The sequence below is a fragment of the Camponotus vicinus genome, unplaced genomic scaffold (assembly GCF_025532165.1).
Source record: "Camponotus vicinus isolate PSW18456_S1 unplaced genomic scaffold, iyCamVici1.0 SCAF_4, whole genome shotgun sequence".
Lineage (NCBI taxonomy): Eukaryota > Metazoa > Arthropoda > Insecta > Hymenoptera > Formicidae > Camponotus > Camponotus vicinus.
The window spans coordinates 10,898,525-10,926,116 of record NW_028141976.1 but is presented as its reverse complement, the minus strand read 5'-3'; the positions used below and the strand labels follow the sequence as shown (position 1 = coordinate 10,926,116).

At 33.9% G+C, this 27,592-nt stretch overlaps 4 protein-coding genes across 17 annotated transcripts; 2 read left to right on the top strand and 2 right to left on the bottom strand.

The window, feature by feature from the left end:
* Positions 1–422: 422 nt before the first annotated feature.
* On the bottom strand, positions 423–11,338 carry LOC145969702 (uncharacterized). Of its 6 annotated transcripts, none has more exons than XM_083095897.1 (4): positions 11,200–11,338; positions 11,012–11,088; positions 2,822–3,020; positions 423–2,603 (listed from the first exon to the last, which is right to left on the bottom strand). In XM_083095897.1, the coding sequence occupies exons 3-4, from the start codon at positions 3,011–3,013 to the stop codon at positions 630–632; spliced, it is 2,166 nt and encodes a 721-aa protein (XP_082952023.1). In that variant the 5' UTR covers positions 3,014–3,020; positions 11,012–11,088; positions 11,200–11,338; the 3' UTR covers positions 423–629. The 6 variants fall into 6 exon arrangements, with proteins under 6 accessions (XP_082952023.1, XP_082952022.1, XP_082952024.1 ...); XM_083095896.1 differs by lacking the exons at positions 11,012–11,088; positions 11,200–11,338 and adding an exon at positions 3,276–3,466 and having other exon boundaries at positions 423–1,990; positions 2,126–2,603; XM_083095898.1 differs by lacking the exons at positions 11,012–11,088; positions 11,200–11,338 and adding an exon at positions 3,801–3,824.
* Positions 11,339–12,754: 1,416 nt separating this feature from the next.
* LOC145969703 (uncharacterized) lies at positions 12,755–15,853 on the top strand. Its single transcript, XM_083095899.1, has 3 exons — positions 12,755–12,771; positions 13,267–13,455; positions 13,673–15,853. Exons 2-3 carry the CDS (start codon positions 13,300–13,302, stop codon positions 15,644–15,646), a joined length of 2,130 nt encoding a protein of 709 aa, XP_082952025.1. The 5' UTR covers positions 12,755–12,771; positions 13,267–13,299; the 3' UTR covers positions 15,647–15,853.
* A 1,340-nt stretch (positions 15,854–17,193) lies between these two features.
* LOC145970207 (uncharacterized) lies at positions 17,194–20,357 on the top strand. 5 transcript variants are annotated; one of them, XM_083096760.1, is made up of 3 exons: positions 17,194–17,213; positions 17,709–17,901; positions 18,119–20,357. In XM_083096760.1, exons 2-3 carry the CDS (start codon positions 17,716–17,718, stop codon positions 20,090–20,092), a joined length of 2,160 nt encoding a protein of 719 aa, XP_082952886.1. In that variant the 5' UTR covers positions 17,194–17,213; positions 17,709–17,715; the 3' UTR covers positions 20,093–20,357. The 5 variants fall into 5 exon arrangements, with proteins under 5 accessions (XP_082952886.1, XP_082952887.1, XP_082952884.1 ...); XM_083096761.1 differs by lacking the exon at positions 17,194–17,213 and adding an exon at positions 17,279–17,481 and having other exon boundaries at positions 18,128–20,357; XM_083096758.1 differs by lacking the exon at positions 17,194–17,213 and adding an exon at positions 17,280–17,481.
* A 2,196-nt stretch (positions 20,358–22,553) lies between these two features.
* On the bottom strand, positions 22,554–25,910 carry LOC145969924 (uncharacterized). Of its 5 annotated transcripts, XM_083096265.1 has the most exons (4): positions 25,364–25,554; positions 24,910–25,108; positions 24,214–24,691; positions 22,554–24,078 (listed from the first exon to the last, which is right to left on the bottom strand). In XM_083096265.1, exons 1-4 carry the CDS (start codon positions 25,537–25,539, stop codon positions 22,718–22,720), a joined length of 2,214 nt encoding a protein of 737 aa, XP_082952391.1. In that variant the 5' UTR covers positions 25,540–25,554; the 3' UTR covers positions 22,554–22,717. The 5 variants fall into 5 exon arrangements, with proteins under 5 accessions (XP_082952391.1, XP_082952392.1, XP_082952387.1 ...); XM_083096266.1 differs by lacking the exon at positions 25,364–25,554 and adding an exon at positions 25,889–25,910 and having other exon boundaries at positions 22,554–24,691; XM_083096261.1 differs by having other exon boundaries at positions 22,554–24,691.
* Positions 25,911–27,592: the final 1,682 nt, after the last annotated feature.

The following is a 27,592-nucleotide window of genomic DNA, read 5'->3' as shown; positions in this document are numbered from 1 at the left end:
CATAAGAAATTGACCAATCACAGTCAAGTATGAAGAGAATACTCGACTGTGATTGGTCAATTTCTTAAGGCTTAGGGCTTAAATTACCTGTTGTAGATCGGGACGTAGCATTTAACAGGAGAGGCTTTTAATGTATATTAAATTTAATGCGTATTAAATGTATATTAAATTCATAATTCTCTGCACCATCATCTTTGATAACATTATTTTTTTTTACTTTTATATATTATTATATAACTTTAAAAAAATTTATTTGAAAGCTAGGCAACTCAATGAAAAGCTGTAAACTGCACCCTCATTTGACCTCATCAGTACAGCACATTTCATTGGTTGTCTAATATATATTATTACAACGATTATACATACATATTATTTACGATTTATTTTGTTTTAATGCCGCAGTAATTACTTCTTATGAGACCTTATTTTCAATTTTTTAGCAAAATATTTTATTATTAATAAAAATATACAAAGACCTCTTTATTTTATCAACTAACTGTAATGAAATATAACTAAGAAATTACAAGAAAAAAATAAAAACTTATTTGTTTACACGTGACTCTGTCAGAGAAGAATGCAACAATACTTATTTGTTACTTATTAAACACAAACAAAGCCAATGCACGATATCATTTGACAACAGTAGCGGTATCAGCTTTAGTAGCCTCTGTAGAAGTACTTTCCAGAAATTTTGCTTTATCTACATCAGTAGTGTTCACTAAGTATCGCATAGTCACATTTGACTTTATCTTAAAACACAAACCAACATAAATTTTTGTTTTAACATGTTTATACTCCTCCTTGTCAAAAACCTTGAAATACTGTTTATCAATAATTTGTTTAAGAGCATCTTGTGATCTTTCTGTTTCATTTGCCTTGCAATATTTCCATTCAAATATGGCTCCAACTGTTCTAAGAATTACAAGCATGTCAAATTCGTGTTTTCTTCCTCGCTTTTCCTTGGAGATCTTTTGACAGACCGCTCTGTTAGCTTGTGCATTGAAAATTGTACTATTATATGCCAAATAAAAAAGAATGTGATATAACTCTGACTCATTATATGGAATTGTCGCACCTTCTGAAAAGAGGCCTGAAACTGCATTAACGAGTTCACGAAATGGTTTTTCTTTACTTTTTTCAGTTTCCTCTTCATCATTTGCCATTAATAGCAAATTCCTCAGTGCTTGTATATATTTTTCTATATTTTCAGGCTCGAGTTTATACTTTGTACTAAACATCGATTCACTGTAACATTTACGTTCGATTACGCTCTTTATCTCCCAATTTGGTATCTTCAGACTTACAATGTGCGCATTCTTTTCAACTGCATTCAACAAACCATTATCCCACAGAAGCTGTAAGAAGTAATTCACTTGCGAGGTTTCTAATTTATTCTGTGAATCACAGATTGTCTTTTTCAGTTCCAAAATATTATCAACTGTTGGCTCAGCTAGTTCTATTTCAATGTTCTCATCTTCAAGAAGTTTCTCGATTGGCTTTTGTATCTGAGATTTCACAAACAAGTTTCCTAAAATATCCACAAAGCCTGACCTGGCCCAATAGCTATCAAACATTTTTCTCTTTTCTCTAACACTATTTTGCAAATAATTTATGACAGACCAGCTATTGTAAATTCTTGTTTCTTCACTATTTAATATTTGGTATCCATTGTACCACTCTTTGACACCATCAGAATCCTTCACTGCTTGAAATTCACTTTTCTCAAATAGACTATCTACTTCCTGTACTGTAAATCCATATACTCCAGAAAAATCATCTCTTTCCAAGAATAGAACATTACCATGATTGCGTAATTCCCAGGAAAATGCTCCAGATAAACGAACAGAGGAATTAAGTAATGCAAGCGCCACAATTGTTTGATCCTTTAAGCTTACTGACATCAGATGGCTAATAGAATTTAACAGGTATCGCAGGAGTTTATCATTCATGTTCTCTGTAACAGCTTTCATAATGGGCGCGTCGGTCTCGTCTATGAGAATAACAACTTTTTTGTTGAAGTGAGAATACAAGATTTTAGACAAGAATTGCAATCCATATTCTACATTAATTTGGGACAGTTCTTTCAGCCTATTACGCTCATAATGGTTCAGAAATATTTCGATACCTTTTATTTTCTTATTTTTAAAACTGCAAGAACCATCAGCAGCTTTTTCAAGAAGGTAAGAATGCTGCTGGAATGCTTGACAAAGAGCTTCCTTCAGTGATTCTAAAATGTCTCCCTTTGTTTCACCTCCTACATCTTTAAGACTCATAAATATCACGGGGTACTGACCACAATGTTCCTTAACGAACTCTGGATGCTCAAAACCTAGCTGCAAATTCATAAACAGCTTGTAATTATCACCATCCTCTGGATTTGAAATTGGCTTTGCGTCTTCATTTACTATTATCTTCAAAAAGTTCTCGAGCATATTCATAAATGTGGATTTTCCGAAACGGCTCGGGGCTGTTATCCGAATCACAGATGCTTCACATTCAAAGAAACTTTTTATATACTTGCTCTTATCCACAAATGTAAGTTTTGTTTTGACGATCTTAAAATCCGTTGTAGAGAGATCAGCTATATCTGATTCCTTTGGTATCTGTAAACAAAATCAGATAGGCCCCATTAATTTTGCTAATCACACTCAAGATATGCATGAAATATATACCAGCAGTAAAGAGAAGAAGGTCGCAATACCAACAGAACGTGCGAAAGCGCAAGCGAGTACAGATGCAGCCATAGCAGAAAACATGCAAAGAAGGCGAAAAAGAAATTACTTTAGCACATGAGGGATCAATAAATTTAACTAATTCTTACCTTGTGGAAGTTGCCTGGCTTATTCTTTGTTCCGTATTTTGTATGATCGACATCACAATTGATAGAGAATTCAGGTACAGTAATACTTCCAATTTTAGCATCGTTAGTTTTAGGTTTGTCATCATCCCTGTTGACAGATTCATCCTCCGTATTCATTCTTCGTCTTTGTCTTTTTTTGTCTGGTTCATCCATAAATTGTCTATAACAGAGATATTACCAATGAATAAATAAATTAATAAACATTAATGGCATTATAGCGAATTTTATTGAATTAATACATATAATAAGTATATTGTAAGGGGATGAAAGATAGCTGCGGTTTCCGAGATAGAAACCACGCCGTCAGGTAATGGGCGAGCCGGGAGGGAAATGCCTGATGATAGAGATTTCGGGATAAATAAATACAATAAATGACCCGGAGAATACCGAGATAGAGAACGCTCGGCCAGTTTACCGATGGCTACAGGCCAAACTCGCGACGAGAACAACAATACTGTCCGAGGAACGACCACAATCATAAGGCTTAGACCGGGAAAAATGCGCAATAGCCACCACGTGCAAAGTAACGGCCTCGTGCTCACTGTACGACGACCGGAAAAAAGACTCTCGCCGGTAGTCGTGGTCGCTCATCTCGGGTCGCGCCAAAAACTCTCACAGCCAATCGTCTTGCGCCACGTCACCGTGGCGCTAGTGCGCCACTCACCGTGGCGCACTAGCGCCATCGCAACCGCACGTCAGGGCATCGTTCATGTAATTTTGAGCGAAATTTTTCACTTTTCACTTTTTACTCAATGATTTCACGTGAATTTTTCACGAATCACTTTGCGATTATACAGCTAAATGAAAAGTGAAATTACCAAAGGGGGAGACTAAAACCTATAGATTACAAAATTACTAATATTACTAGTGTAAATATGTAAATATATGTATGTAAATATTGTTTCAAATCTGCTGCTCCTGTTTTTTTATTTTCATTTACTTTTTCTTCTGAAATTAATTGAGCAAGGAGCGTCCGTTCCGTTTCCGTATAATGAACATTTTTTTATTCGCAATCCATAATTGCACTTATATATGACACTTTAAATTAGTTGAAGAAAAATTGGTTATGTAAAAAAAAAAGATGCTCTCTCTGAAACGATCATATATAGTTAGCAGACAAATTTGATATTCCCTATTATCTATTAAACCAATCGCTTGGGAATCGTTTGGGCACATTTAGGAATAGATTCTCATAGTTTAGGAAATAATAGTTTATTTATAATTAATTAAAATAAATTGAGCGTATAGTTAGCAGACATAAATATTTAAAAAAAAATTTTTTTTTTAATTAACGTGAAATTATTTGGGAAATATGTCTGTAATGTTTTTAACGTTTGGGAAATAATTATTTCATCTGAAAATCGGTAAATATGTCGATGAAAGGAGCCCGCCTCGACCTCCGGGAACTTAGCCGGGCAACTTCGACTTTTTTAATTTTTTTTTTTTTAATCGTTTGTTGGTCAATTTCTTACGCAAGCATGGAGCTGACACACACACACACGGGGGGGGGGGGGTGCAAGGGGGGCCTTATTTCTTTAACAATATTAGAATTAAATATATTTCGACCAACGCTTTAAATTTTCTCAATCCTGGTTAATTAAACAAGAAATATATTTAATTCTAATATTGTTAAAGAAATATTATAATAAGCATCGATGATCAAAAGATCATAATATATTTAATTCTCTTGTCCCCTTTCATGTATCCCCTGTTTCAATTTTTATTCACAGTAATGAATGATTACGATTCGATAAATATTTATCGTTGCGATACAGTTTCATGTTGTTTATCAAAAGTTAATTAATTTTTAATTATTAATATTTATAGCAAATTATATTTCGATACTAATCGTAATCGTATTTAGTAGAAAAATTACAATATACGAAGCGTTTCTCACCACTACCTTACTACTCGAGAGTCACCGCGCGAATAATGACAAAGCCGTAACGTATAGTGTGCTACTGTTTATATTTTATATTGCCAAAGTCGAACACCGTGTTATCGACAATTCGTTGAAATATTTTATATATTATAAAATATACACTAACGCGAAATATATTAAATAACAGAAATACTTTAATTTATTGATTATTAATTAAACAATTTATCATGGAGCATTTCGTTACGTTAATTATTTACATCTGTAATTCGATTGTTTTACTTCGTGTTCTCTCAGAATCTCTCCCCCTCCCCCCCCCAAATTATATTTAGATTGTCAAGTAGAGTGATAAAGTAACACGGATGGAATATATTTGTGGCTCTAAGTATTAAAATAATAATTATTGTCTGTAAAGATCACAATGATCGAAGTGATTATTTAATATTTTGTATTCCTATCATTTTATCGATTCTCGATTAAATTGTATATTGTTTAATTAACAAGGATTGAGAATATTTAAAGCATTGGTCGAAATATATTTAATTCTAATATTGTTAAGGAAATATCATTATAATAAGCATCAATATGATTGAAAGGTCATAACATAATTAATTCTCTTATGCCCTTTTATGTATCCCCTGTTTCAATTTTTATTCGCAGTAATGAATGAATGCGATTCGATAAAGATTTATCGTTGCGATACAGTTTCATGTCGTTAATTAATTTTTAATTAATTAATACTTATTAATATTTATAGCAAATTATGTTTCGATACTAATCGTAATCGTGTTTAATACAAAAATTACAATGTACGAAGCGTTTCTCATCACTACTTTATTACTCGAGAGTCACCGTGCGAATGATGACAAAGCCGTGATAATATGTATAGCGCGCTTGCTATACGTCGCCAAGGCCAAACATGATATTATTGATAATTCTCTGCCGAAATATTTTACGTACTACATATACACGCGGAATTTTAAATTATAGAGGTATTTTATTTTAAATTAATTATTAAACGATTGATATATCACGGAACCTTTTGTTATGCTAATGATTTGAATTTATTCGATTGTTTTACCGCGTTTTTCCGAAGTCAAATTTTATAATATTTAGTTTTGCATTTTAAAAGACTGACTTAGAGCGAACTAAATAAATAAATAAATGATGTTGAGAAAAAGAAAAAGAAGACACATAAATAAATAAATAAATAATAGCGTGAAAAGAGAGAATATACTAATATTTTTATATAATAAATTATTATTAATTAAATTATTTATATTTTTATTTATATTATTTATATTATCAGAGGGACATATGTGTTACCCTCTGAGAACATTCGTGGACATTGGTTTTGTAGTTCATGTCCACGTTTTTAGTGTCCACAGAGGGAGTATCGCTTCCAGGGATCACCTAAAAACGGGTCATGACATCTCTCAGTCTTCTCTCTGCTTGTCCTTTTTCTACGTTTCTGTCAAACTTCGAGTCTCGAGTCTTGATGCCTCGAATCAGCTGATTGTCGATTTAACCAGAGAGAAGAATGAAGGTGAAAGCACATAAAATTGCAGGAGCACATAACCATAAGCATAAGAAAATTGATTGGTTCATTTTCTTATGCATATATTTGTGGACCAATCAATTTCTTTATGCTTATGGTTATGCGCCTATGCAATTTTATGTGCTTTCACCTTGAGAGGTGTCATGGCCCGCTTTTAGGTGATCCCTGAAAGCGATACGCCCTCTGTGGACCTTAAAAACGTGCACCTAAACTACGAAGCCAAGGTGCACGAATGTTCTCAGAGGGTAACATATAAGGTGCACAATTTCTGGTTCTGTTCCGTGCTATGTGCACAAAATGACGGTAGCACCAGTGCTGTATAGCAAGACGCTTACGTATATTAAATAAATTTTTAATGAATTTTGTATGACTCTCTCTCTTTCTCTCATATATATATATATATATATATATATATATATATATATATATATATATAGAAATTTATTCATTATATGATTACAACACTTGAAAATAAGATATTTTATTAGGCTATTAATAAATAATTTATATATTTACAGAGAGAAAGTTTGATATTATTTTTAATGTAAAACGCGTACACATTTCTTAAGAATAAAAGTTCTAAATAATAAAGATGTATGTGTGTGTGTGTATATATATATATATATATATGTGGGTGGGGGTATGTGTGGTATGTACGTATGTATGTACGTATATATGCATAAAAGCGATGCGAGAGTTACGTGAGGAAGCGAGAAGGACGAGTGAAATAAGAGCGAACGAGATAGAAATAGCACGAGCAACGAGGACTCGAGCTCGAGAATCAGATTTTTCTTGCGCGCTATTATTTTCCTCTCGCTCGCATCTATTACTGTCTCGTTCGCTCCTATTACTGTCTCGCTCACTCCTATTACTGTCTCGCTCACTCCTATTATTGTCTCGCTCGTTCTTGTTACTGTTTCGCTCGCTCTCGATTCTTGGGTCCGCTTATCTTTCCGAGCTGTCTATCACGATTGTCAAGTGTGACAGAGAAAGTAAGACCATGAGTAGAGAGCGAGCGAGATGACCTATCATCAAAGAGTTCCGAAGTCTCTTACAATCGGTTTCTTCGCTTCCTCTCCATTCGCAATTCACGAAAATGTAAACATCTTATAAAATAAACATTGAAACTTTTATTTTTAATTTCATCGGTTTGAAAGTAATTTTAATGAATTAAAGAGATTTTTGCGATTAAAATGATATCAAACACGACGTAAATCGGGTAATTTTTAATTAGTCTGATAATAAAAATTTTATAATTATATTTTATAATTATATTTAATTAAATTTATGCGATTTATATCGTGTTTGATATTATTTTAATCTTAAAATTCTCATTATTCAATTAAAATTACTTTCAAATGAATAAAAAATGCATTTAATTTTTTGACATATATTCGTGAATATTATAAATGAAGTCTCATGTAAGAAACTTCGGAATCTGCGACATCGGGAATTTTTTCATTATTTATAATAATACACGACTTTAAATTGCCATAAAATAAAAACTAAAGCTTTGATATTTTATTTGATCTTTTTGATTAAAAGGGATTAATGAAATTTTTAAAATTGAAAATTATTCTAATAAAATATTGGGTTTAATGTGATTTCAATCGTAAAAATCAATGTGTACATGTATATAATAAAACTCTTAATTTCTCATAATTATAGTTTTATTTTAATAAATTAATAGTGTCTAATTTAAACTATAATTTTGAAAATAAGACTACATTGTATAAAATGTTGCATTGTACTTTACTTAATTTATCTTACTGAACATAACTTTAGAATTAATTTGATTTTTACGATTGAAATCACATTAAACTCAATATTTTATTAGAATAATTTTCAATTTCAAAAATTTCATTAATCCCTTTTAATCAAAAAGATCAAATAAAATATCAAAGCTTTAGTTTTTATTTTATGGCAATTTAAAGTCGTATATTATTATAAATAATGAAAAAATTCCCGATGTCGCAGATTCCGAAGTTTTTTACACGAGACTTCATTTATAATATTCACGAATATATGTCAAAAAATTAAATGCATTTTTTATTCATTTGAAAGTAATTTTAATGGAATAATGAGAATTTTGAGATTAAAATAATATCAAACACGATATAAATCGCATAAATTTAGTTAAATATAATTATAAAATTTTTATTATCAGACTAATTAAAAATTACCCGATTTACGTCGTGTTTGATATCATTTTAATCGCAAAAATCTCTTTAATTCATTAAAATTACTTTCAAACCGATGAAATTAAAAATAAAAGTTTCAATTTTTATTTTATAAGATGTTTACATTTTCGTGAATTGCGAATGGATAGAGGAAGCGAAGAAACCGAGACTTCGGAACTCTTTGATGATAGGTCATCTCGCTCGCTCTCTACTCATGGTCTTGCTTTCTCTGTCACACTTGGCAGTCGTGATAGATAGCCCGGAATGATAAGCGGACCCAAGAATCGAGAGCGAGTGAAACAGCAACAAGAACGAGCGAGACAATAATAGGAGCGAGCGAGACAGTAATAGGAGCGAGCGAGAGGAAAATAATAGCGCGCAAGAAAAATCCGATTCTCGAGCTCGAGTCCTCGTTGCTCGTACTATTTCTATCTTGCTCGCTCCTATTACTATCTCGCTCGCTCCTATTACTATCTCGCTCGCTTCTGTTATTGTTTCACTCGCTCTTACGTACTCATATACTGTCATGTTCATCTCGTTATCAAGCCTGCCGCTGGCAAGCGGCCGATGGCAAATTGTGACAAATAAATAAGTTAATCATTTTAAGATATATTTATAAGGGTATGCGAGTAATTTTAATGGAATAATGAAAATTTTGCGATTAAAATAACATCAAACACGGTATCAATCGGATAAATGTATTTAAATATATATAATCAAAATGTTTATTATCAGACTAATTAAAAATTATCCGATTTTTATTTTATAAGATGTTTACATTCGCGAGGAAGCCGAGTCCGCTTATCTTTACGACCTGTCAAGTGCGAGAGCGACAGCGAAACCGCGAGTCGAGAGCGAGCGAGATGACCTATCATCAAAGAATTCCGAAGTCTCTTACAATCGGCTTCTTCACTTCCTCTATCCATTCGCAATTTACGAGATTATAAAGTAAAAACTAAAACTTTTATTTTTTATTTTATCGATATGAAAGTAATTTTAATGAATTATTGAGATTTTTGCGATTAAAATGATATCAAACACGACGTAAATCGGATAATTTTTAATTGGTCTGATAATAAAAATTTTGATTATATATTTAACTACGTTTATCCGATTGATACCGTGTTTGTTATTTTAATCGCAAAATTTTCATTATTCCATTAAAATTACTTCTATACCCTCATAAATATATCTTAAAATAATTAACTTATTTATTTGTCATAATTTGTCATCGGCCGCTTGCCAGCGGCAGATTTGATAACGAGATGAGCATGACAGTATATGAGTACGTAAGAGCGAGTGAAACAATAACAGAAGCGAGCGAGATAGTAATAGGAGCGAGCGAGAGAGAAATAGTATGCCAGGCTGCAAGAAAGACTCTATTTCCAAGTCTTCGTTGCTCGTGCTATTGCTATCTCGTTCGCTCTTATTGCCATTTCGCTCTCTCTTATTACCTTCTCGCTTGCTCACATAACTCGTATACGCTATACACGCACACACACACACGCACACACACACACACATATATGTATATAAAACTTTGCTCACTTGAAATATCTACGCTATTTTTACAGATATGAAAAAATTGTAATTACGAAAATTGTACGATTAAAAGGACCATGATATGCTAGTAATATTGTTTTCGTAAGTGGAAGCGTTTTAGAAATTTCAAGATTATCTTCATATTTTTTAATGGAACCATCCTAATTTTTTTATATAAATCGATTCTTCGCAATATTCCGTGTAAAAAGTTATAAAGATAGTATAGTCAAAAATTGAACAGTTAACGAGATATTTGATTCTTTAAGTTGACATAATTTTATATAAATTATAAAATATCTGATAAAATGTTCATTTTTCGATTATTTTAATTTAATAATTTTATGCATAGAATAGTAAGAGGAATCAGTTAATGTAAAAAAAACATATAATTGTTCTTAAGAAAAAATATGTCGCTGCTCATTGCAAATTCATATATCAAAAAAAAAATTATATATATATATATATATATATATATATATAGAGAGAGAGAGAGAGAGAGAGAGAGAGAGAGAGAGAGAGAGAGAGAGAGTGTGAGAGGATCGCAAATTCGTCATTTCTCATTTATATTAAAATTTATTTGATATTGTAAGCACCTTGCTATACAGCACTGGTGCTACCGACATTTTGTGCACATAGCACGGAATAGAACCAAAAATTGTGCACCTTATATGTTACCCTCTGAGAACATTCGTGCACCTTGGCTTCGTAGTTTAGGTGCACGTTTTTAAGGTCCACAGAGGGCGTATCGCTTTCAGGGATCACCTAAAAGCGGGCCATGACACCTCTCATTCTTCTCTCTGGTCTAAAAGATACCGATTAAACAATTAATTATTATTAAATAAACGATATATCGCAGTTTCAGAATACTCGTATACTTTGCTGTCTTCGCGAGACCTTAAGAAATGGTTTCAACGAGGGACCCATAATCATGTATTAGCTATTCAACCGTTAAATAAAACAGAGAATATATTTACAAAAATATTTGTACTCACTTAAGTTTCCGGAGCAAATTTGTAGTAGTAGTAATGTAGTAGCAAATGTAGTAGTAGTATAATTGTTCCAATATAACCTAAAAAGTACACGTGTTCTTTATGAATTTCTAAAGTATATAGTATATATTCGTATATATTAAAAATGCGAATGATAATAAACTGATAATAAATTAATAATATATACTTACGTGTATATCGTAAATGTTTTTAAAATATTTTTATACTCCATAATATAACTTTTTCCTTCTGTAGAATACGCAATTCGAGAGGCAAAGAAGCAGCACAACGGACTCAACCGTTAAGTATATACAGCAATCGAATGATTGGTTTCTACTTTCAGATCCGGCCAGTCAGCGTCGAATTACATTGGAAAACCTATAGTGATTTACCCAATTGTCGAGTCCGCTGAATGCGATCATTATGATATCTGATTGGTGACATCTTTCGGACTGTAATAAAATCGAAAGATATCTTTTGGACAACTTTCATAGAGATATTTTGGATAACAATAAATTGATAACTTTTTGATGTATTAAAATAGACATCTATCAGATTTAACGATATGCTAACTTTTAAGGTGGAAGCACATAAAATTGCAGGAGCACATAACCATAAGCATAAGAAAATTGATTGGTTCATTTTCTTATGCATATATTTGTGGACCAATCAATTTCCTTATGCTTATGGTTATGCGCCTATGCAGTTTTATGTGCTTTTACCTTCAGACAACAGTCTTTTTCTTTGTTAAGATATCATAAAAAAGACACCATTAAGGCAACAGTTAAATAGATATCGATTTAAAGACATACATAGGTTATCTTATAGTAAAATCGTAAAGGCAACCTTAAAACGATAACTTATAGACATCGAATGGACATTAATGCTACCTGGGTAACGATCATATTGCAAAGTGGAACCTCGCTTCGCGTGGAAAGTTGCAAAATGGAACCTCGCTTCGCGTGGAAAGTTGCACCCTACCGTAGGCACCCCTACTGGCGGGGTGGGTGCAACTTTCCACGCGAAGCAAGGTTTCACTTTGCAACTTTCCACGCGAAGCGAGGTTCCACTTTGCAACTTTTCACGCGAAGCGAGTGGGACGGGTGGACGTGGGAGGGGCGGCCGATGGCCCCCCTTGCACCACCCCTTGCGTGCGTGCGTGCGTGCGTTCGTGCGTGCGTGCGTGCGTGCGTGCGTGCGTGCGTGCGTGCGTGCGTGTGTGTGTGTGTGTGTGAGTGTGTGTGTGTGTGTGTGTGTGTATGTCAGCTCCATGCTCGACGTAAGAAATTAACCAATCATATTCGATTACTATTTCACATTCAACTGTGATTGATCAATTCCTTAAGGCTTATTCCTATTGTAGATTCGGCCTTAATGTAAAAGTTTATTTTTCGTTTTTTAAGCAAATAATGAACCAACAAACGTTATAATTAAGCCAACAATCATCTCCAAACGATTCCGCATCGATTGAACCGCTTTTTAAACGAAAATGAGATTTCGTCGGCTAACTTCACGTTGATTTTTATTTTTTTGTTTAAAAAAAAATATAAACCAACAAACGTTGAAATTAGGCCAACAATCAACGACAAACGACCAACAAACGATAAAAAAAAAAAAAATTTTTTTAAAGTCGAAGTTGCCCGGCTAAGTTCCCGGAGGTGGTCTATGCGTATATTATAGATTTTCAGTGCTGGCAGTAAACTGGCAGCAATTTCGGAACACTACCGAGCACATTTCGGACCGCAGCTCTAGTGACTTTAACGGTGAGTGACGTGGCGCAAAACGATTGGCTGTGAGAGTTTTTGGCGCGACCCGAGGTGAGCGACCACGATTACCGGCGAGAGTCTTTTTCCGGCCGTCGTACAGTGAGCGCGAGGTCGTTACTTTGCACGTGGTGGCTATTGCACATTTTTCCCGGTCTATGTTCTCGTCGCGAGTTTGTCCTGTAGCCATCGGTAAACTGGCCGAGCGTTCCTAGCCTTTATTCCGCGGTGCTATCGTGGAACTGGCAAATACACAATCTTTATCTCGGTACTCTCCGGGTCATTTATTGTATTTATTTAACCCGAAATCTCTATCATCAGGCATTCCCCTCCCGACTCGCCCATTACCTGACGGCGTGGTTTCTATCTCGGAAGCCGCAGCCATCTTTCATCCCCTTACAATATGCTTATTATATGTATTAATCCAATAAAATTCACTATAGTGGCATTAATGTTTATTAATTTATTTATTCATTGGTAATATCTCTATTGTAGACAATTTATGGACCAGACAAAAAAAGACGAAGAATGAATACGGAGGATGGATCTGTCAACAGGGATGATGACAAACCTGAAACTAACGATGCCAAAATTGGAAGTGTTACTGTACCTGAATTCTCTATCAATTGTGGTGTCGATCATACAAAATACGGAACAAAGAATAAGCCAGGGAACTTCCACAAGGTAAGAATTAGTTAAATTTATTGACCGACATATGCTGAAGTAATTTTTTTTTCGCCTTTTTTGCATGTTTTCTGCTATGGCTGCATCTGTACTCGCTTGCGCTTTCGCACGTTCTGTTGGTATTGCGACCTTCTTCTCTTGACTGCCGGTATATATTTCATGCATATCTTGATTGTAATTAGCAAAATTAATGGGGCCTATCTGATTTTGTTTACAGATTCCGAAGGGATCAGATATAACTGATCTCTCTACAATGGATTTTAAGATCGTCAAAACAAAACTTACATTTGTGGATAAGAGCAAGTATATAAAAAGTTTCTTTGAATGTGAAGCATCTGTGATTCGGATAACAGCCCCGAGCCGTTTCGGAAAATCCACATTTATGGATATGCTCGAGAACTTTTTGAAGATAACAGTAAATGAAGATGCAAAGCCAATTTCAAATCCAGAAGATGGTGATAATTACAAGCTGTTTATGAATTTGCAGCTAGGTTTCGAGCATCCAGAGTTCGTTAAGGAACATTGTGGTCAGTACCCCGTGATATTTATAAGTCTTAAAGAGGTAGGAGGTAGAACAGAGGGAGAAATTTTAGAATCGCTGAAGAAAGCTCTTTGTCGGGCATTCCGGCGGCATTCTTACCTTCTTGATATAGCTGCTGATGGTTCTTGCAGTTTTAAAGATAAGAAAATACAAGATATCGAAATATTTCTGAACTATTATAACCGTAATAGGCTGAAAGAACTATCCCAATCTGATGTAGAGGACGGATTGCAATTCTTGTCTGAAATCTTGTATTCTCACTTCAACAAAAAAGTTGTTATTCTGATAGATGAGACCGACGCGCCCATTATGAAAGCTATTATGGAGAACATGGATGATAAACTCCTGCGATACCTGTTAAATTGTATTAGCCATCTGATGTCGGCAAGCTTAAAGGATCAAAAAATTGTGGCACGTGCATTACTTAATTCCTGTGTTCGTTTATCTGGAGTATTTTCCTGGGAATTACGCAATCATTGTAATGTTTTATTCTTGCAAGAAGATAATTTTTCTGGAGTATATGGATTTACAGTACAGGAAGTAGATAGTCTATTTGAGAAAAGTGAATTTCAAGCAGTGAAAGATTCTGATGGTGTCAAAGAGTGGTATGATGGATACCAAATATTAAATAGTGAAGAAACAAGAATTTACAGTAGCTGGTCTGTCATAAATTATTTGCAAAATAGTGTTAAAAAGAAGAGAAAAATGTTCGATAGCTATTGGGCCAGGTCAGGCTTTGTGGATATTTTAGGAAACTTGTTTGTGAAATCTGAGATACAAAAGCCAATCGAGAAACTTCTTGAAGATGAGAACATTGAAATAGCACTAACTGAGCCAACAATTGATAATATTTTGAAACTGAAAAAGACAATCTCTGATTCACAGAATAAATTAGATACCTCGCAAGTGAATTTCTTCTTACAGCTTCTGTGGGATGATGGTTTGTTGAATGCAGTTGAAAAGAATGCAAACATTGTAAGTCTGAAGATACCAAATTGGGAGATAAAGAGCGTAATCGAAAGTAAATGTTACAGTGAATCGATGTTTAGTACAAAATATAAACTCGAGCCTGAAAATATAGAAAAATACATACAATCACTGAGGAATTTGCTATTAATGGCAAATGATGAAGAGGAAACTGAAAAAAGTAAAGAAAAACCATTTCGTGAACTCGTTAATGCAGTTTCAGGCCTCTTTTCAGAAGGTGCGACAATTCCATATAATGAGTCAGAGTTACATCACATTCTTTTTTATTTGGCATATAATAGTACAATTTTCAGTGCACAAGCTAACAGAGCGGTCTGTCAAAAGATCTCCAAGGAAAAGCGAGGAAGAAAACACGAATTTGACATGCTTGTAATTCTTAGAACAGTTGGAGCCATATTTGAATGGAAATATTGCAAGGCAAATGAAACAGAAAGATCACAAGATGCTCTTAAACAAATTATTGATAAACAGTATTTCAAAGTTTTTGACAAGGAGGAATATAAACATGTTAAAACAAAAATTTATGTTGGTTTGTGTTTTAAAATAAAGTCAAATGTGACTATACGATACTTAGTGAACACTACTGATGTAAATAAAGCAAAATTTCTCGAAAGTACTTCTACAGAGGATACTAAAGCTGATACCGCTACTGTTGTCAAATGATATCGTGCATTGGCTTTGTTCGTGTTTAATAAGTAACAAATAAGTATTGTCGCATTCTTCTCTGACAGAGTCATGTGTAAACAAATAAGTTTTTATTTTTTTCTTGTAATTTCTTAGTTATATTTCATTACAGTTAGTTGATAAAATAAAGAGGTCTTTGTATATTTTTATTAATAATAAAATATTTTGCTAAAAAATTGAAAATAAGGTCTCCTAAGAAGTAATTGCTGCGGCATTAAAACAAAATAAATCGTTGTAAATAATATATATGTGTAATCGTTGTAATAACATATATTAGACAACCAATGAAATGTGCTGATGAGGTCAAATGAGGGTGCAGTTTACAGCTTTTAATTGAGTTGCCTAGCTTTCAAATAAATTTTTTCAAAGTTATATAATAATATATAAAAGTAAAAAAAAATAATCTGTGGTTAAATCAAATCTACATATCTTTAACCTACACGTGTCAAATAATATCTATATGCTTAATCATTTTTACGAAGACTTTTAAAATTACGAAGACATTAAAAAAAAAGGTTTTTATTATCTTTATAAATAATATTTTTTATGTAAAATAAATCGAAACATGAATTTTGATGATTTTTCTTATGTATAACTAAAAATAAATATTAGTTTCTTTTATAATAATCACTAACAAGGGAACCTCGCGAACCCGAAAATTCTGATCATAATGAAACTTTTTACATATGTAGAGGGGGTAAACAGATGAATTTAGAAATTTTCAGTTGGGGCCCAAAAACGATTCTAAGGGGTGAAACCACCCCTCAGATAGAGCGGTTTATCGGTTTTTTCTATATATCACGAAAATTACTGGAGATATCAAAAAATGTTTAATACAAAAGTTTTATGGCAAAAATGGCTCTATTCAATGACATTAATAAAATTTAAAAAAACAATTTTTTTTCTAAAATTTTATTAATCTAGTTAAATAGAGGTGTTTTTACTATAAAACTTTTGTATTAAACATTTTTTGATATCTCCGAAGGCCCCCCTTGCACCCCCCCTGTGAGTGTGTGTGTGTGTGTGTGTGTGTGTGTGTGTGTGTGTCAGCTCCATGCTTGTCGTAAGAAATTAACCAATCATATTCGATTACTATTTCACATTCAACTGTGATTGATCAATTCCTTAAGGCTTATTCCTATTGTAGATTCGGCCTTAATGTAAAAGTTTATTTTTCGTTTTTTAAGCAAATAATGAACCAACAAACGTTATAATTAGGCCAACAATCATCTCCAAACGATTCCGCATCGATTGAACCGCTTTTTAAACGAAAATGAGATTTCGCCGGCTAACTTCACGTTGATTTTTATTTTTTTGTTTAAAAAAAAATATAAACCAACAAACGTTGAAATTAGGCCAACAATCACCGACAAACGACCAACAAACGATAAAAAAAAAAAAAAATTAAAAAAGTCGAAGTTGCCCGGCTAAGTTCCCGGAGGTGGTCTATGCGTATATTATATATTTTCAGTGCTGGCAGTAAACTGGCAGCAATTTCGGAACACTACCGAGCACATTTCGGACCGCAGCCCTAGTGACTTTAACGGTGAGTGACGTGGCGCAAAACGATTGGCTGTGAGAGTTTTTGGCGCGACCCGAGGTGAGCTACCACGACTACCGGCGAGAGTCTTTTTCCGGCCGTCGTACAGTGAGCGCGAGGTCGTTACTTTGCACGTGGTGGCTATTGCACATTTTTCCCGGTCTGTGTTCTCGTCGCGAGTTTGTCCTGTAGCCATCGGTAAACTGGCCGAGCGTTCCTAGCCTTTATTCCGCGGTGCTATCGTGGAACTGGCAAATACACAATCTTTATCTCGGTACTCTCCGGGTCATTTATTGTATTTATTTAACCCGAAATCTCTATCATCAGGCATTCCCCTCCCGACTCGCCCATTACCTGACGGCGCGGTTTCTATCTCGGAAACCGCAGCCATCTTTCATCCCCTTACAATATGCTTATTATATGTATTAATCCAATAAAATTCGCTATAGTGCCATTAATGTTTATTAATTTATTTATTCATTGGTAATATCTCTATTGTAGACAATTTATGGATGAACCAGACAAAAAAAGACGAAGAATGAATACGGCGGATCGATCTGTCAACAGGGATGATGACAAACCTGAAACTAACGATGCCAAAATTGGAAGTGTTACTGTACCTGAATTCTCTATCAATTGTGGTGTCGATCATACAAAATACGGAACAAAGAATAAGCCAGGGAACTTCCACAAGGTAAGAATTAGTTAAATTTATTGACCGACATATGCTAAAGTAATTTTTTTTTCGCCTTTTTTGCATGTTTTCTGCTATGGCTGCATCTGTACTCGCTTGCGCTTTCGCACGTTCTGTTGGTATTGCGACCTTCTTCTCTTGACTGCCGGTATATATTTCATGCATATCTTGATTGTAATTAGCAAAATTAATGGGGCCTATCTGATTTTGTTTACAGATACCGAAGGGATCAGATATAGCTGATCTCTCTACAATGGATTTTAAGATCGTCAAAACAAAACTTACATTTGTGGATAAGAGCAAGTATATAAAAAGTTTCTTTGAATGTGAAGCATCTGTGATTCGGATAACAGCCCCGAGCCGTTTCGGAAAATCCACATTTATGGATATGCTCGAGAACTTTTTGAAGATAACAGTAAATGAAGATGCAAAGCCAATTTCAAATCCAGAAGATGGTGATAATTACAAGCTGTTTATGAATTTGCAGCTAGGTTTCGAGCATCCAGAGTTCGTTAAGGAACATTGTGGTCAGTACCCCGTGATATTTATAAGTCTTAAAGAGGTAGGAGGTAGAACAGAGGGAGAAATTTTAGAATCGCTGAAGAAAGCTCTTTGTCGGGCATTCCGGCGGCATTCTTACCTTCTTGATATAGCTGCTGATGGTTCTTGCAGTTTTAAAGATAAGAAAATACAAGATATCGAAATATTTCTGAACTATTATAACCGTAATAGGCTGAAAGAACTATCCCAATCTGATGTAGAGGACGGATTGCAATTCTTGTCTGAAATCTTGTATTCTCACTTCAACAAAAAAGTTGTTATTCTGATAGATGAGACCGACGCGCCCATTATGAAAGCTATTATGGAGAACATGGATGATAAACTCCTGCGATACCTGTTAAATTGTATTAGCCATCTGATGTCGGCAAGCTTAAAGGATCAAAAAATTGTGGCACGTGCATTACTTAATTCCTGTGTTCGTTTATCTGGAGTATTTTCCTGGGAATTACGCAATCATGGTAATGTTCTATTCTTGGAAAGAGATGATTTTTCTGGAGTATATGGATTTACAGTACAGGAAGTAGATAGTCTATTTGAGAAAAGTGAATTTCAAGCAGTGAAGGATTCTGATGGTGTCAAAGAGTGGTACAATGGATACCAAATATTAAATAGTGAAGAAACAAGAATTTACAATAGCTGGTCTGTCATAAATTATTTGCAAAATAGTGTTAAAAAGAAGAGAAAAATGTTCGATAGCTATTGGGCCAGGTCAGGCTTTGTGGATATTTTAGGAAACTTGTTTGTGAAATCTGAGATACAAAAGCCAATCGAGAAACTTCTTGAAGATGAGAACATTGAAATAGCACTAACTGAGCCAACAATTGATAATATTTTGAAACTGAAAAAGACAATCTCTGATTCACAGAATAAATTAGATACCTCGCAAGTGAATTTCTTCTTACAGCTTCTGTGGGATGATGGTTTGTTGAATGCAGTTGAAAAGAATGCAAACATTGTAAGTCTGAAGATACCAAATTGGGAGATAAAGAGCGTAATCGAAAGTAAATGTTACAGTGAATCGATGTTTAGTACAAAATATAAACTCGAGCCTGAAAATATAGAAAAATACATACAATCACTGAGGAATTTGCTATTAATGGCAAATGATGAAGAGGAAACTGAAAAAAGTAAAGAAAAACCATTTCGTGAACTCGTTAATGCAGTTTCAGGCCTCTTTTCAGAAGGTGCGACAATTCCATATAATGAGTCAGAGTTACATCACATTCTTTTTTATTTGGCATATAATAGTACAATTTTCAGTGCACAAGCTAACAGAGCGGTCTGTCAAAAGATCTCCAAGGAAAAGCGAGGAAGAAAACACGAATTTGACATGCTTGTAATTCTTAGAACAGTTGGAGCCATATTTGAATGGAAATATTGCAAGGCAAATGAAACAGAAAGATCACAAGATGCTCTTAAACAAATTATTGATAAACAGTATTTCAAAGTTTTTGACAAGGAGGAATATAAACATGTTAAAACAAAAATTTATGTTGGTTTGTGTTTTAAAATAAAGTCAAATGTGACTATACGATACTTAGTGAACACTACTGATGTAAATAAAGCAAAATTTCTCGAAAGTACTTCTACAGAGGATACTAAAGCTGATACCGCTACTGTTGTCAAATGATATCGTGCATTGGCTTTGTTCGTGTTTAATAAGTAACAAATAAGTATTGTCGCATTCTTCTCTGACAGAGTCATGTGTAAACAAATAAGTTTTTATTTTTTTCTTGTAATTTCTTAGTTATATTTCATTACAGTTAGTTGATAAAATAAAGAGGTCTTTGTATATTTTTATTAATAATAAAATATTTTGCTAAAAAATTGAAAATAAGGTCTCCTAAGAAGTAATTGCTGCGGCATTAAAACAAAATAAATCGTTGTAAATAATATATATGTGTAATCGTTGTAATAATATATATTAGACAACCAATGAAATGTGCTGATGAGGTCAAATGAGGGTGCAGTTTACAGCTTTTAATTGAGTTGCCTAGCTTTCAAATAAATTTTTTCAAAGTTACATAATAATATATAAAAGTAAAAAGAAAATAATGTTATCAAGGATGATGGTGCAGAGAATTATGAATTTAATATACATTTAATACACATTAAATTTAATATACATTAAAAGCCTCTCCTGTTAAATGCTACGTCCCGATCTACAACAGGTAATTTAATCCCTAAGCCTTAAGAAATTGACCAATCACAGTCGAGTATTCTCTTCATACTTGACTGTGATTGGTCAATTTCTTAAGTCTTACGCCTTAAAATCTCAAGCATCGTCTACAATGAGATTTTAAGGAGACTTAAGGCGTAAGACTTAAGAAATTGACCAATCACAGTCAAGTATTAAGAGAATACTCGACTGTGATTGGTCAATTTCTTAAATCTTACGCCTTAAGTCTCTTTAAAATCTCATTGTAGACGACGCATCATTGTAGACGCCGCTTAAGGGCCGCTTCGACCAAACTCCGATTAAGGGCCTGAGGGCTCGTTCCCACTGAGCGCGTCACGCGTCGCGTCACCAGCGTGAGCCAATCAAAACATCCCATTGTAATAACATGTTTTCCGTGTTATTACAATGGGATGTTTTGATTGGCTCACGCTGGTTGACGCGACGCGTGACGCGCTCAGTGGGAACGAGCCCTGAGCACAAAGATGTTGTAACTGTTTCCGACAAAGTCATATGCGTAAGTCGGAGACGTTAGTCAACGCACAAGGATTTTACGTAAACGTAGGCCGTATCTTGTATTGCATGTTATGCGATACCTATGTTTACGTAAAATCCTTGTGCGTTGACTAAAGCGTCGTCTACAATGGCCGTAGCATAAGGTTGTAAGACCGTAGTCGTAAGAAATTGACCAATCCCAGTTGAAGTTCAGGAGAATAATCAACTGTGATTGGTCAATTTCTTACGACTACGGCCTTACAACATTATGCTACGGTCATTGTAGACGACGCTTAACGTCTCCGACTTACGCATACGGCTTTGTCGGAAACAGTTACGACATCTTTGTGCTCAGGCCCTTAATCGATTCGTATTAAGTAAGCCGGAAATTTTTCAGCCAACCAAAAATCTCCTTATAGAATCTTTTGTATTTCGTATGAAGATGTTTGAAGTGTGATTAAAAACGTTTGTGAGTAATTAGAATAATTATAAAAAATTAATCATTTTTACAGTATGTAGTTAGCCAACATAACTAAATATTAAAAATTCTCCTTATGAATCGTTTGTATTTCGTATGAAGAGTTTTGAAGTATAATTAAAAAGGTTTGTGAGTCATTCGTTTAATTTTAATTAAATTTTTTTATATTGTGAAGTTAGCCGGAAGCTATATAAAATGGACGCCGTCCTGTGATTGGTCGATTTGCTTATGATAAATACTAAAATTTTCTCATGTGTACTGACTTTAAGTGTAAGCAAAACGAGCAAATTTATCTCTTTGTAACTTTTAATCCATGACTAATTTATTATTAATTCCGCATAATCGCATAATATATCATGGATCGTGGATAAGCGTAGATAATTGAAATATGTTTGAAAGACGAAATGTCTTTACGTTACGATTTCTTCTGTGCGTTGACTGAAGTTTAATTTTACGTACGGAGTTAAATTTACGATCTATACTTAACGTAACGTAATGCGACACGGAACACCTTGTGCGGAGGTCCTAAGTCTCCTTAAAATCTCATTGTAGACGACGCATAAGGCCGGGTTTACAGTAGGTAATTTAAGCTTAAGCCTTAAGAGGTTGACCAACCACAGTCAAGTATGAAGAGAATACTCGGTTGTGATTGGTCAGTTTCTTAAGGCTTAAAGCTTAAATTATCTATTGTAGATCGGGATTAATTCTCAGAACCATCATCTTTGATAAAATAATTCTTTTTTACTTTTATATATTATTATATAACTGAAAAAATTTATTTGAAAGTTAGGCAACTCAATGAAAAGCTGTAAACTGCAGCCTGCAGCCTCATTTGACCTCATCAGTACAGCACATTTCATTGGTTGTCTAATGCTGCAGTAATTACTTCTTATGAGACCTTATTTTTAATTTTTTAGCAAAATATTTTATTATTAATAAAAATATACAAAGACCTCTTTATTTTATCAACTAACTGTAATGAAATATAACTAAGAAATTACAAGAAAAAAATAAAAACTTATTTGTTTACACGTGACTCTGTCAGAGAAGAATGCGACAATACTTATTTGTTACTTATTAAACACAAACAAAGCCAATGCACGATATCATTTGACAACAGTAGCGGTATCAGCTTTAGTAGCCTCTGTAGAAGTACTTTCCAGAAATTTTGCTTTATCTACATCAGTAGTGTTCACTAAGTATCGCATAGTCACATTTGACTTTATCTTAAAACACAAACCAACATAAATTTTTGTTTTAACATGTTTATACTCCTCCTTGTCAAAAACCTTGAAATACTGTTTATCAATAATTTGTTTAAGAGCATCTTGTGATCTTTCTGTTTCATTTGCCTTGCAATATTTCCATTCAAATATGGCTCCAACTGTTCTAAGAATTACAAGCATGTCAAATTCGTGTTTTCTTCCTCGCTTTTCCTTGGAGATCTTTTGACAGACCGCTCTGTTAGCTTGTGCATTGAAAATTGTACTATTATATGCCAAATAAAAAAGAATGTGATATAACTCTGACTCATTATATGGAATTGTCGCACCTTCTGAAAAGAGGCCTGAAACTGCATTAACGAGTTCACGAAATGGTTTTTCTTTACTTTTTTCAGTTTCCTCTTCATCATTTGCCATTAATAGCAAATTCCTCAGTGCTTGTATATATTTTTCTATATTTTCAGGCTCGAGTTTATACTTTGTACTAAACATCGATTCACTGTAACATTTACGTTCGATTACGCTCTTTATCTCCCAATTTGGTATCTTCAGACTTACAATGTGCGCATTCTTTTCAACTGCATTCAACAAACCATTATCCCACAGAAGCTGTAAGAAGTAATTCACTTGCGAGGTTTCTAATTTATTCTGTGAATCACAGATTGTCTTTTTCAGTTCCAAAATATTATCAACTGTTGGCTCAGCTAGTTCTATTTCAATGTTCTCATCTTCAAGAAGTTTCTCGATTGGCTTTTGTATCTGAGATTTCACAAACAAGTTTCCTAAAATATCCACAAAGCCTGACCTGGCCCAATAGCTATCAAACATTTTTCTCTTTTCTCTAACACTATTTTGCAAATAATTTATGACAGACCAGCTATTGTAAATTCTTGTTTCTTCACTATTTAATATTTGGTATCCATTGTACCACTCTTTGACACCATCAGAATCCTTCACTGCTTGAAATTCACTTTTCTCAAATAGACTATCTACTTCCTGTACTGTAAATCCATATACTCCAGAAAAATCATCTCTTTCCAAGAATAGAACATTACCATGATTGCGTAATTCCCAGGAAAATGCTCCAGATAAACGAACAGAGGAATTAAGTAATGCAAGCGCCACAATTGTTTGATCCTTTAAGCTTACTGACATCAGATGGCTAATAGAATTTAACAGGTATCGCAGGAGTTTATCATTCATGTTCTCTGTAACAGCTTTCATAATGGGCGCGTCGGTCTCGTCTATGAGAATAACAACTTTTTTGTTGAAGTGAGAATACAAGATTTTAGACAAGAATTGCAATCCATATTCTACATTAATTTGGGACAGTTCTTTCAGCCTATTACGCTCATAATGGTTCAGAAATATTTCGATACCTTTTATTTTCTTATTTTTAAAACTGCAAGAACCATCAGCAGCTTTTTCAAGAAGGTAAGAATGCTGCTGGAATGCTTGACAAAGAGCTTCCTTCAGTGATTCTAAAATGTCTCCCTTTGTTTCACCTCCTACATCTTTAAGACTCATAAATATCACGGGGTACTGACCACAATGTTCCTTAACGAACTCTGGATGCTCAAAACCTAGCTGCAAATTCATAAACAGCTTGTAATTATCACCATCCTCTGGATTTGAAATTGGCTTTGCGTCTTCATTTACTATTATCTTCAAAAAGTTCTCGAGCATATTCATAAATGTGGATTTTCCGAAACGGCTCGGGGCTGTTATCCGAATCACAGATGCTTCACATTCAAAGAAACTTTTTATATACTTGCTCTTATCCACAAATGTAAGTTTTGTTTTGACGATCTTAAAATCCGTTGTAGAGAGATCAGCTATATCTGATTCCTTTGGTATCTGTAAACAAAATCAGATAGGCCCCATTAATTTTGCTAATCACACTCAAGATATGCATGAAATATATACCAGCAGTAAAGAGAAGAAGGTCGCAATACCAACAGAACGTGCGAAAGCGCAAGCGAGTACAGATGCAGCCATAGCAGAAAACATGCAAAGAAGGCGAAAAAGAAATTACTTTAGCACATGAGGGATCAATAAATTTAACTAATTCTTACCTTGTGGAAGTTGCCTGGCTTATTCTTTGTTCCGTATTTTGTATGATCGACATCACAATTGATAGAGAATTCAGGTACAGTAATACTTCCAATTTTAGCATCGTTAGTTTTAGGTTTGTCATCATCCCTGTTGACAGATTCATCCTCCGTATTCATTCTTCGTCTTTGTCTTTTTTTGTCTGGTTCATCCATAAATTGTCTATAACAGAGATATTACCAATGAATAAATAAATTAATAAACATTAATGGCATTATAGCGAATTTTATTGAATTAATACATATAATAAGTATATTGTAAGGGGATGAAAGATAGCTGCGGTTTCCGAGATAGAAACCACGCCGTCAGGTAATGGGCGAGCCGGGAGGGAAATGCCTGATGATAGAGATTTCGGGATAAATAAATACAATAAATGACCCGGAGAATACCGAGATAGAGAACGCTCGGCCAGTTTACCGATGGCTACAGGCCAAACTCGCGACGAGAACAACAATACTGTCCGAGGAACGACCACAATCATAAGGCTTAGACCGGGAAAAATGCGCAATAGCCACCACGTGCAAAGTAACGGCCTCGTGCTCACTGTACGACGACCGGAAAAAAGACTCTCGCCGGTAGTCGTGGTCGCTCATCTCGGGTCGCGCCAAAAACTCTCACAGCCAATCGTCTTGCGCCACGTCACCGTGGCGCTAGTGCGCCACTCACCGTGGCGCACTAGCGCCATCGCAACCGCACGTCAGGGCATCGTTCATGTAATTTTGAGCGAAATTTTTCACTTTTCACTTTTTACTCAATGATTTCACGTGAATTTTTCACGAATCACTTTGCGATTATACAGCTAAATGAAAAGTGAAATTACCAAAGGGGGAGACTAAAACCTATAGATTACAAAATTACTAATATTACTAGTGTAAATATGTAAATATATGTATGTAAATATTGTTTCAAATCTGCTGCTCCTGTTTTTTTATTTTCATTTACTTTTTCTTCTGAAATTAATTGAGCAAGGAGCGTCCGTTCCGTTTCCGTATAATGAACATTTTTTTATTCGCAATCCATAATTGCACTTATATATGACACTTTAAATTAGTTGAAGAAAAATTGGTTATGTAAAAAAAAAAGATGCTCTCTCTGAAACGATCATATATAGTTAGCAGACAAATTTGATATTCCCTATTATCTATTAAACCAATCGCTTGGGAATCGTTTGGGCACATTTAGGAATAGATTCTCATAGTTTAGGAAATAATAGTTTATTTATAATTAATTAAAATAAATTGAGCGTATAGTTAGCAGACATAAATATTTAAAAAAAAATTTTTTTTTTAATTAACGTGAAATTATTTGGGAAATATGTCTGTAATGTTTTTAACGTTTGGGAAATAATTATTTCATCTGAAAATCGGTAAATATGTCGATGAAAGGAGCCCGCCTCGACCTCCGGGAACTTAGCCGGGCAACTTCGACTTTTTTAATTTTTTTTTTTTTAATCGTTTGTTGGTCAATTTCTTACGCAAGCATGGAGCTGACACACACACACACGGGGGGGGGGGGGTGCAAGGGGGGCCTTATTTCTTTAACAATATTAGAATTAAATATATTTCGACCAACGCTTTAAATTTTCTCAATCCTGGTTAATTAAACAAGAAATATATTTAATTCTAATATTGTTAAAGAAATATTATAATAAGCATCGATGATCAAAAGATCATAATATATTTAATTCTCTTGTCCCCTTTCATGTATCCCCTGTTTCAATTTTTATTCACAGTAATGAATGATTACGATTCGATAAATATTTATCGTTGCGATACAGTTTCATGTTGTTTATCAAAAGTTAATTAATTTTTAATTATTAATATTTATAGCAAATTATATTTCGATACTAATCGTAATCGTATTTAGTAGAAAAATTACAATATACGAAGCGTTTCTCACCACTACCTTACTACTCGAGAGTCACCGCGCGAATAATGACAAAGCCGTAACGTATAGTGTGCTACTGTTTATATTTTATATTGCCAAAGTCGAACACCGTGTTATCGACAATTCGTTGAAATATTTTATATATTATAAAATATACACTAACGCGAAATATATTAAATAACAGAAATACTTTAATTTATTGATTATTAATTAAACAATTTATCATGGAGCATTTCGTTACGTTAATTATTTACATCTGTAATTCGATTGTTTTACTTCGTGTTCTCTCAGAATCTCTCCCCCTCCCCCCCCCAAATTATATTTAGATTGTCAAGTAGAGTGATAAAGTAACACGGATGGAATATATTTGTGGCTCTAAGTATTAAAATAATAATTATTGTCTGTAAAGATCACAATGATCGAAGTGATTATTTAATATTTTGTATTCCTATCATTTTATCGATTCTCGATTAAATTGTATATTGTTTAATTAACAAGGATTGAGAATATTTAAAGCATTGGTCGAAATATATTTAATTCTAATATTGTTAAGGAAATATCATTATAATAAGCATCAATATGATTGAAAGGTCATAACATAATTAATTCTCTTATGCCCTTTTATGTATCCCCTGTTTCAATTTTTATTCGCAGTAATGAATGAATGCGATTCGATAAAGATTTATCGTTGCGATACAGTTTCATGTCGTTAATTAATTTTTAATTAATTAATACTTATTAATATTTATAGCAAATTAT

What these genes read in the sequence shown, in the direction of transcription:
- LOC145969703 (XM_083095899.1), top strand. Translation starts at nt 13,300, where the DNA reads ATGAATACGGAGGATGGATCTGTCAACAGGGATGATGACAAACCTGAA. An exon ending in AGCCAGGGAACTTCCACAAG is followed by an intron (nt 13,456 to 13,672) that starts GTAAGAATTAGT and finishes TTTTGTTTACAG; the next exon opens with ATTCCGAAGGGATCAGATAT.
- LOC145970207 (XM_083096760.1), top strand. Translation starts at nt 17,716, where the DNA reads ATGGATGAACCAGACAAAAAAAGACGAAGAATGAATACGGCGGATCGA. An exon ending in AGCCAGGGAACTTCCACAAG is followed by an intron (nt 17,902 to 18,118) that starts GTAAGAATTAGT and finishes TTTTGTTTACAG; the next exon opens with ATACCGAAGGGATCAGATAT.
- LOC145969924 (XM_083096261.1), bottom strand. Translation starts at nt 25,539, where the DNA reads ATGAGCGACCACGACTACCGGCGAGAGTCTTTTTTCCGGTCGTCGTAC. An exon ending in AGTTTGGCCTGTAGCCATCG is followed by an intron (nt 25,109 to 25,363) that starts GTAAACTGGCCG and finishes TCTCTGTTATAG; the next exon opens with ACAATTTATGGATGAACCAG. An exon ending in AGCCAGGCAACTTCCACAAG is followed by an intron (nt 24,692 to 24,909) that starts GTAAGAATTAGT and finishes TTTTGTTTACAG; the next exon opens with ATACCAAAGGAATCAGATAT.
- LOC145969702 (XM_083095893.1), bottom strand. Translation starts at nt 3,451, where the DNA reads ATGAGCGACCACGACTACCGGCGAGAGTCTTTTTTCCGGTCGTCGTAC. An exon ending in AGTTTGGCCTGTAGCCATCG is followed by an intron (nt 3,021 to 3,275) that starts GTAAACTGGCCG and finishes TCTCTGTTATAG; the next exon opens with ACAATTTATGGATGAACCAG. An exon ending in AGCCAGGCAACTTCCACAAG is followed by an intron (nt 2,604 to 2,821) that starts GTAAGAATTAGT and finishes TTTTGTTTACAG; the next exon opens with ATACCAAAGGAATCAGATAT.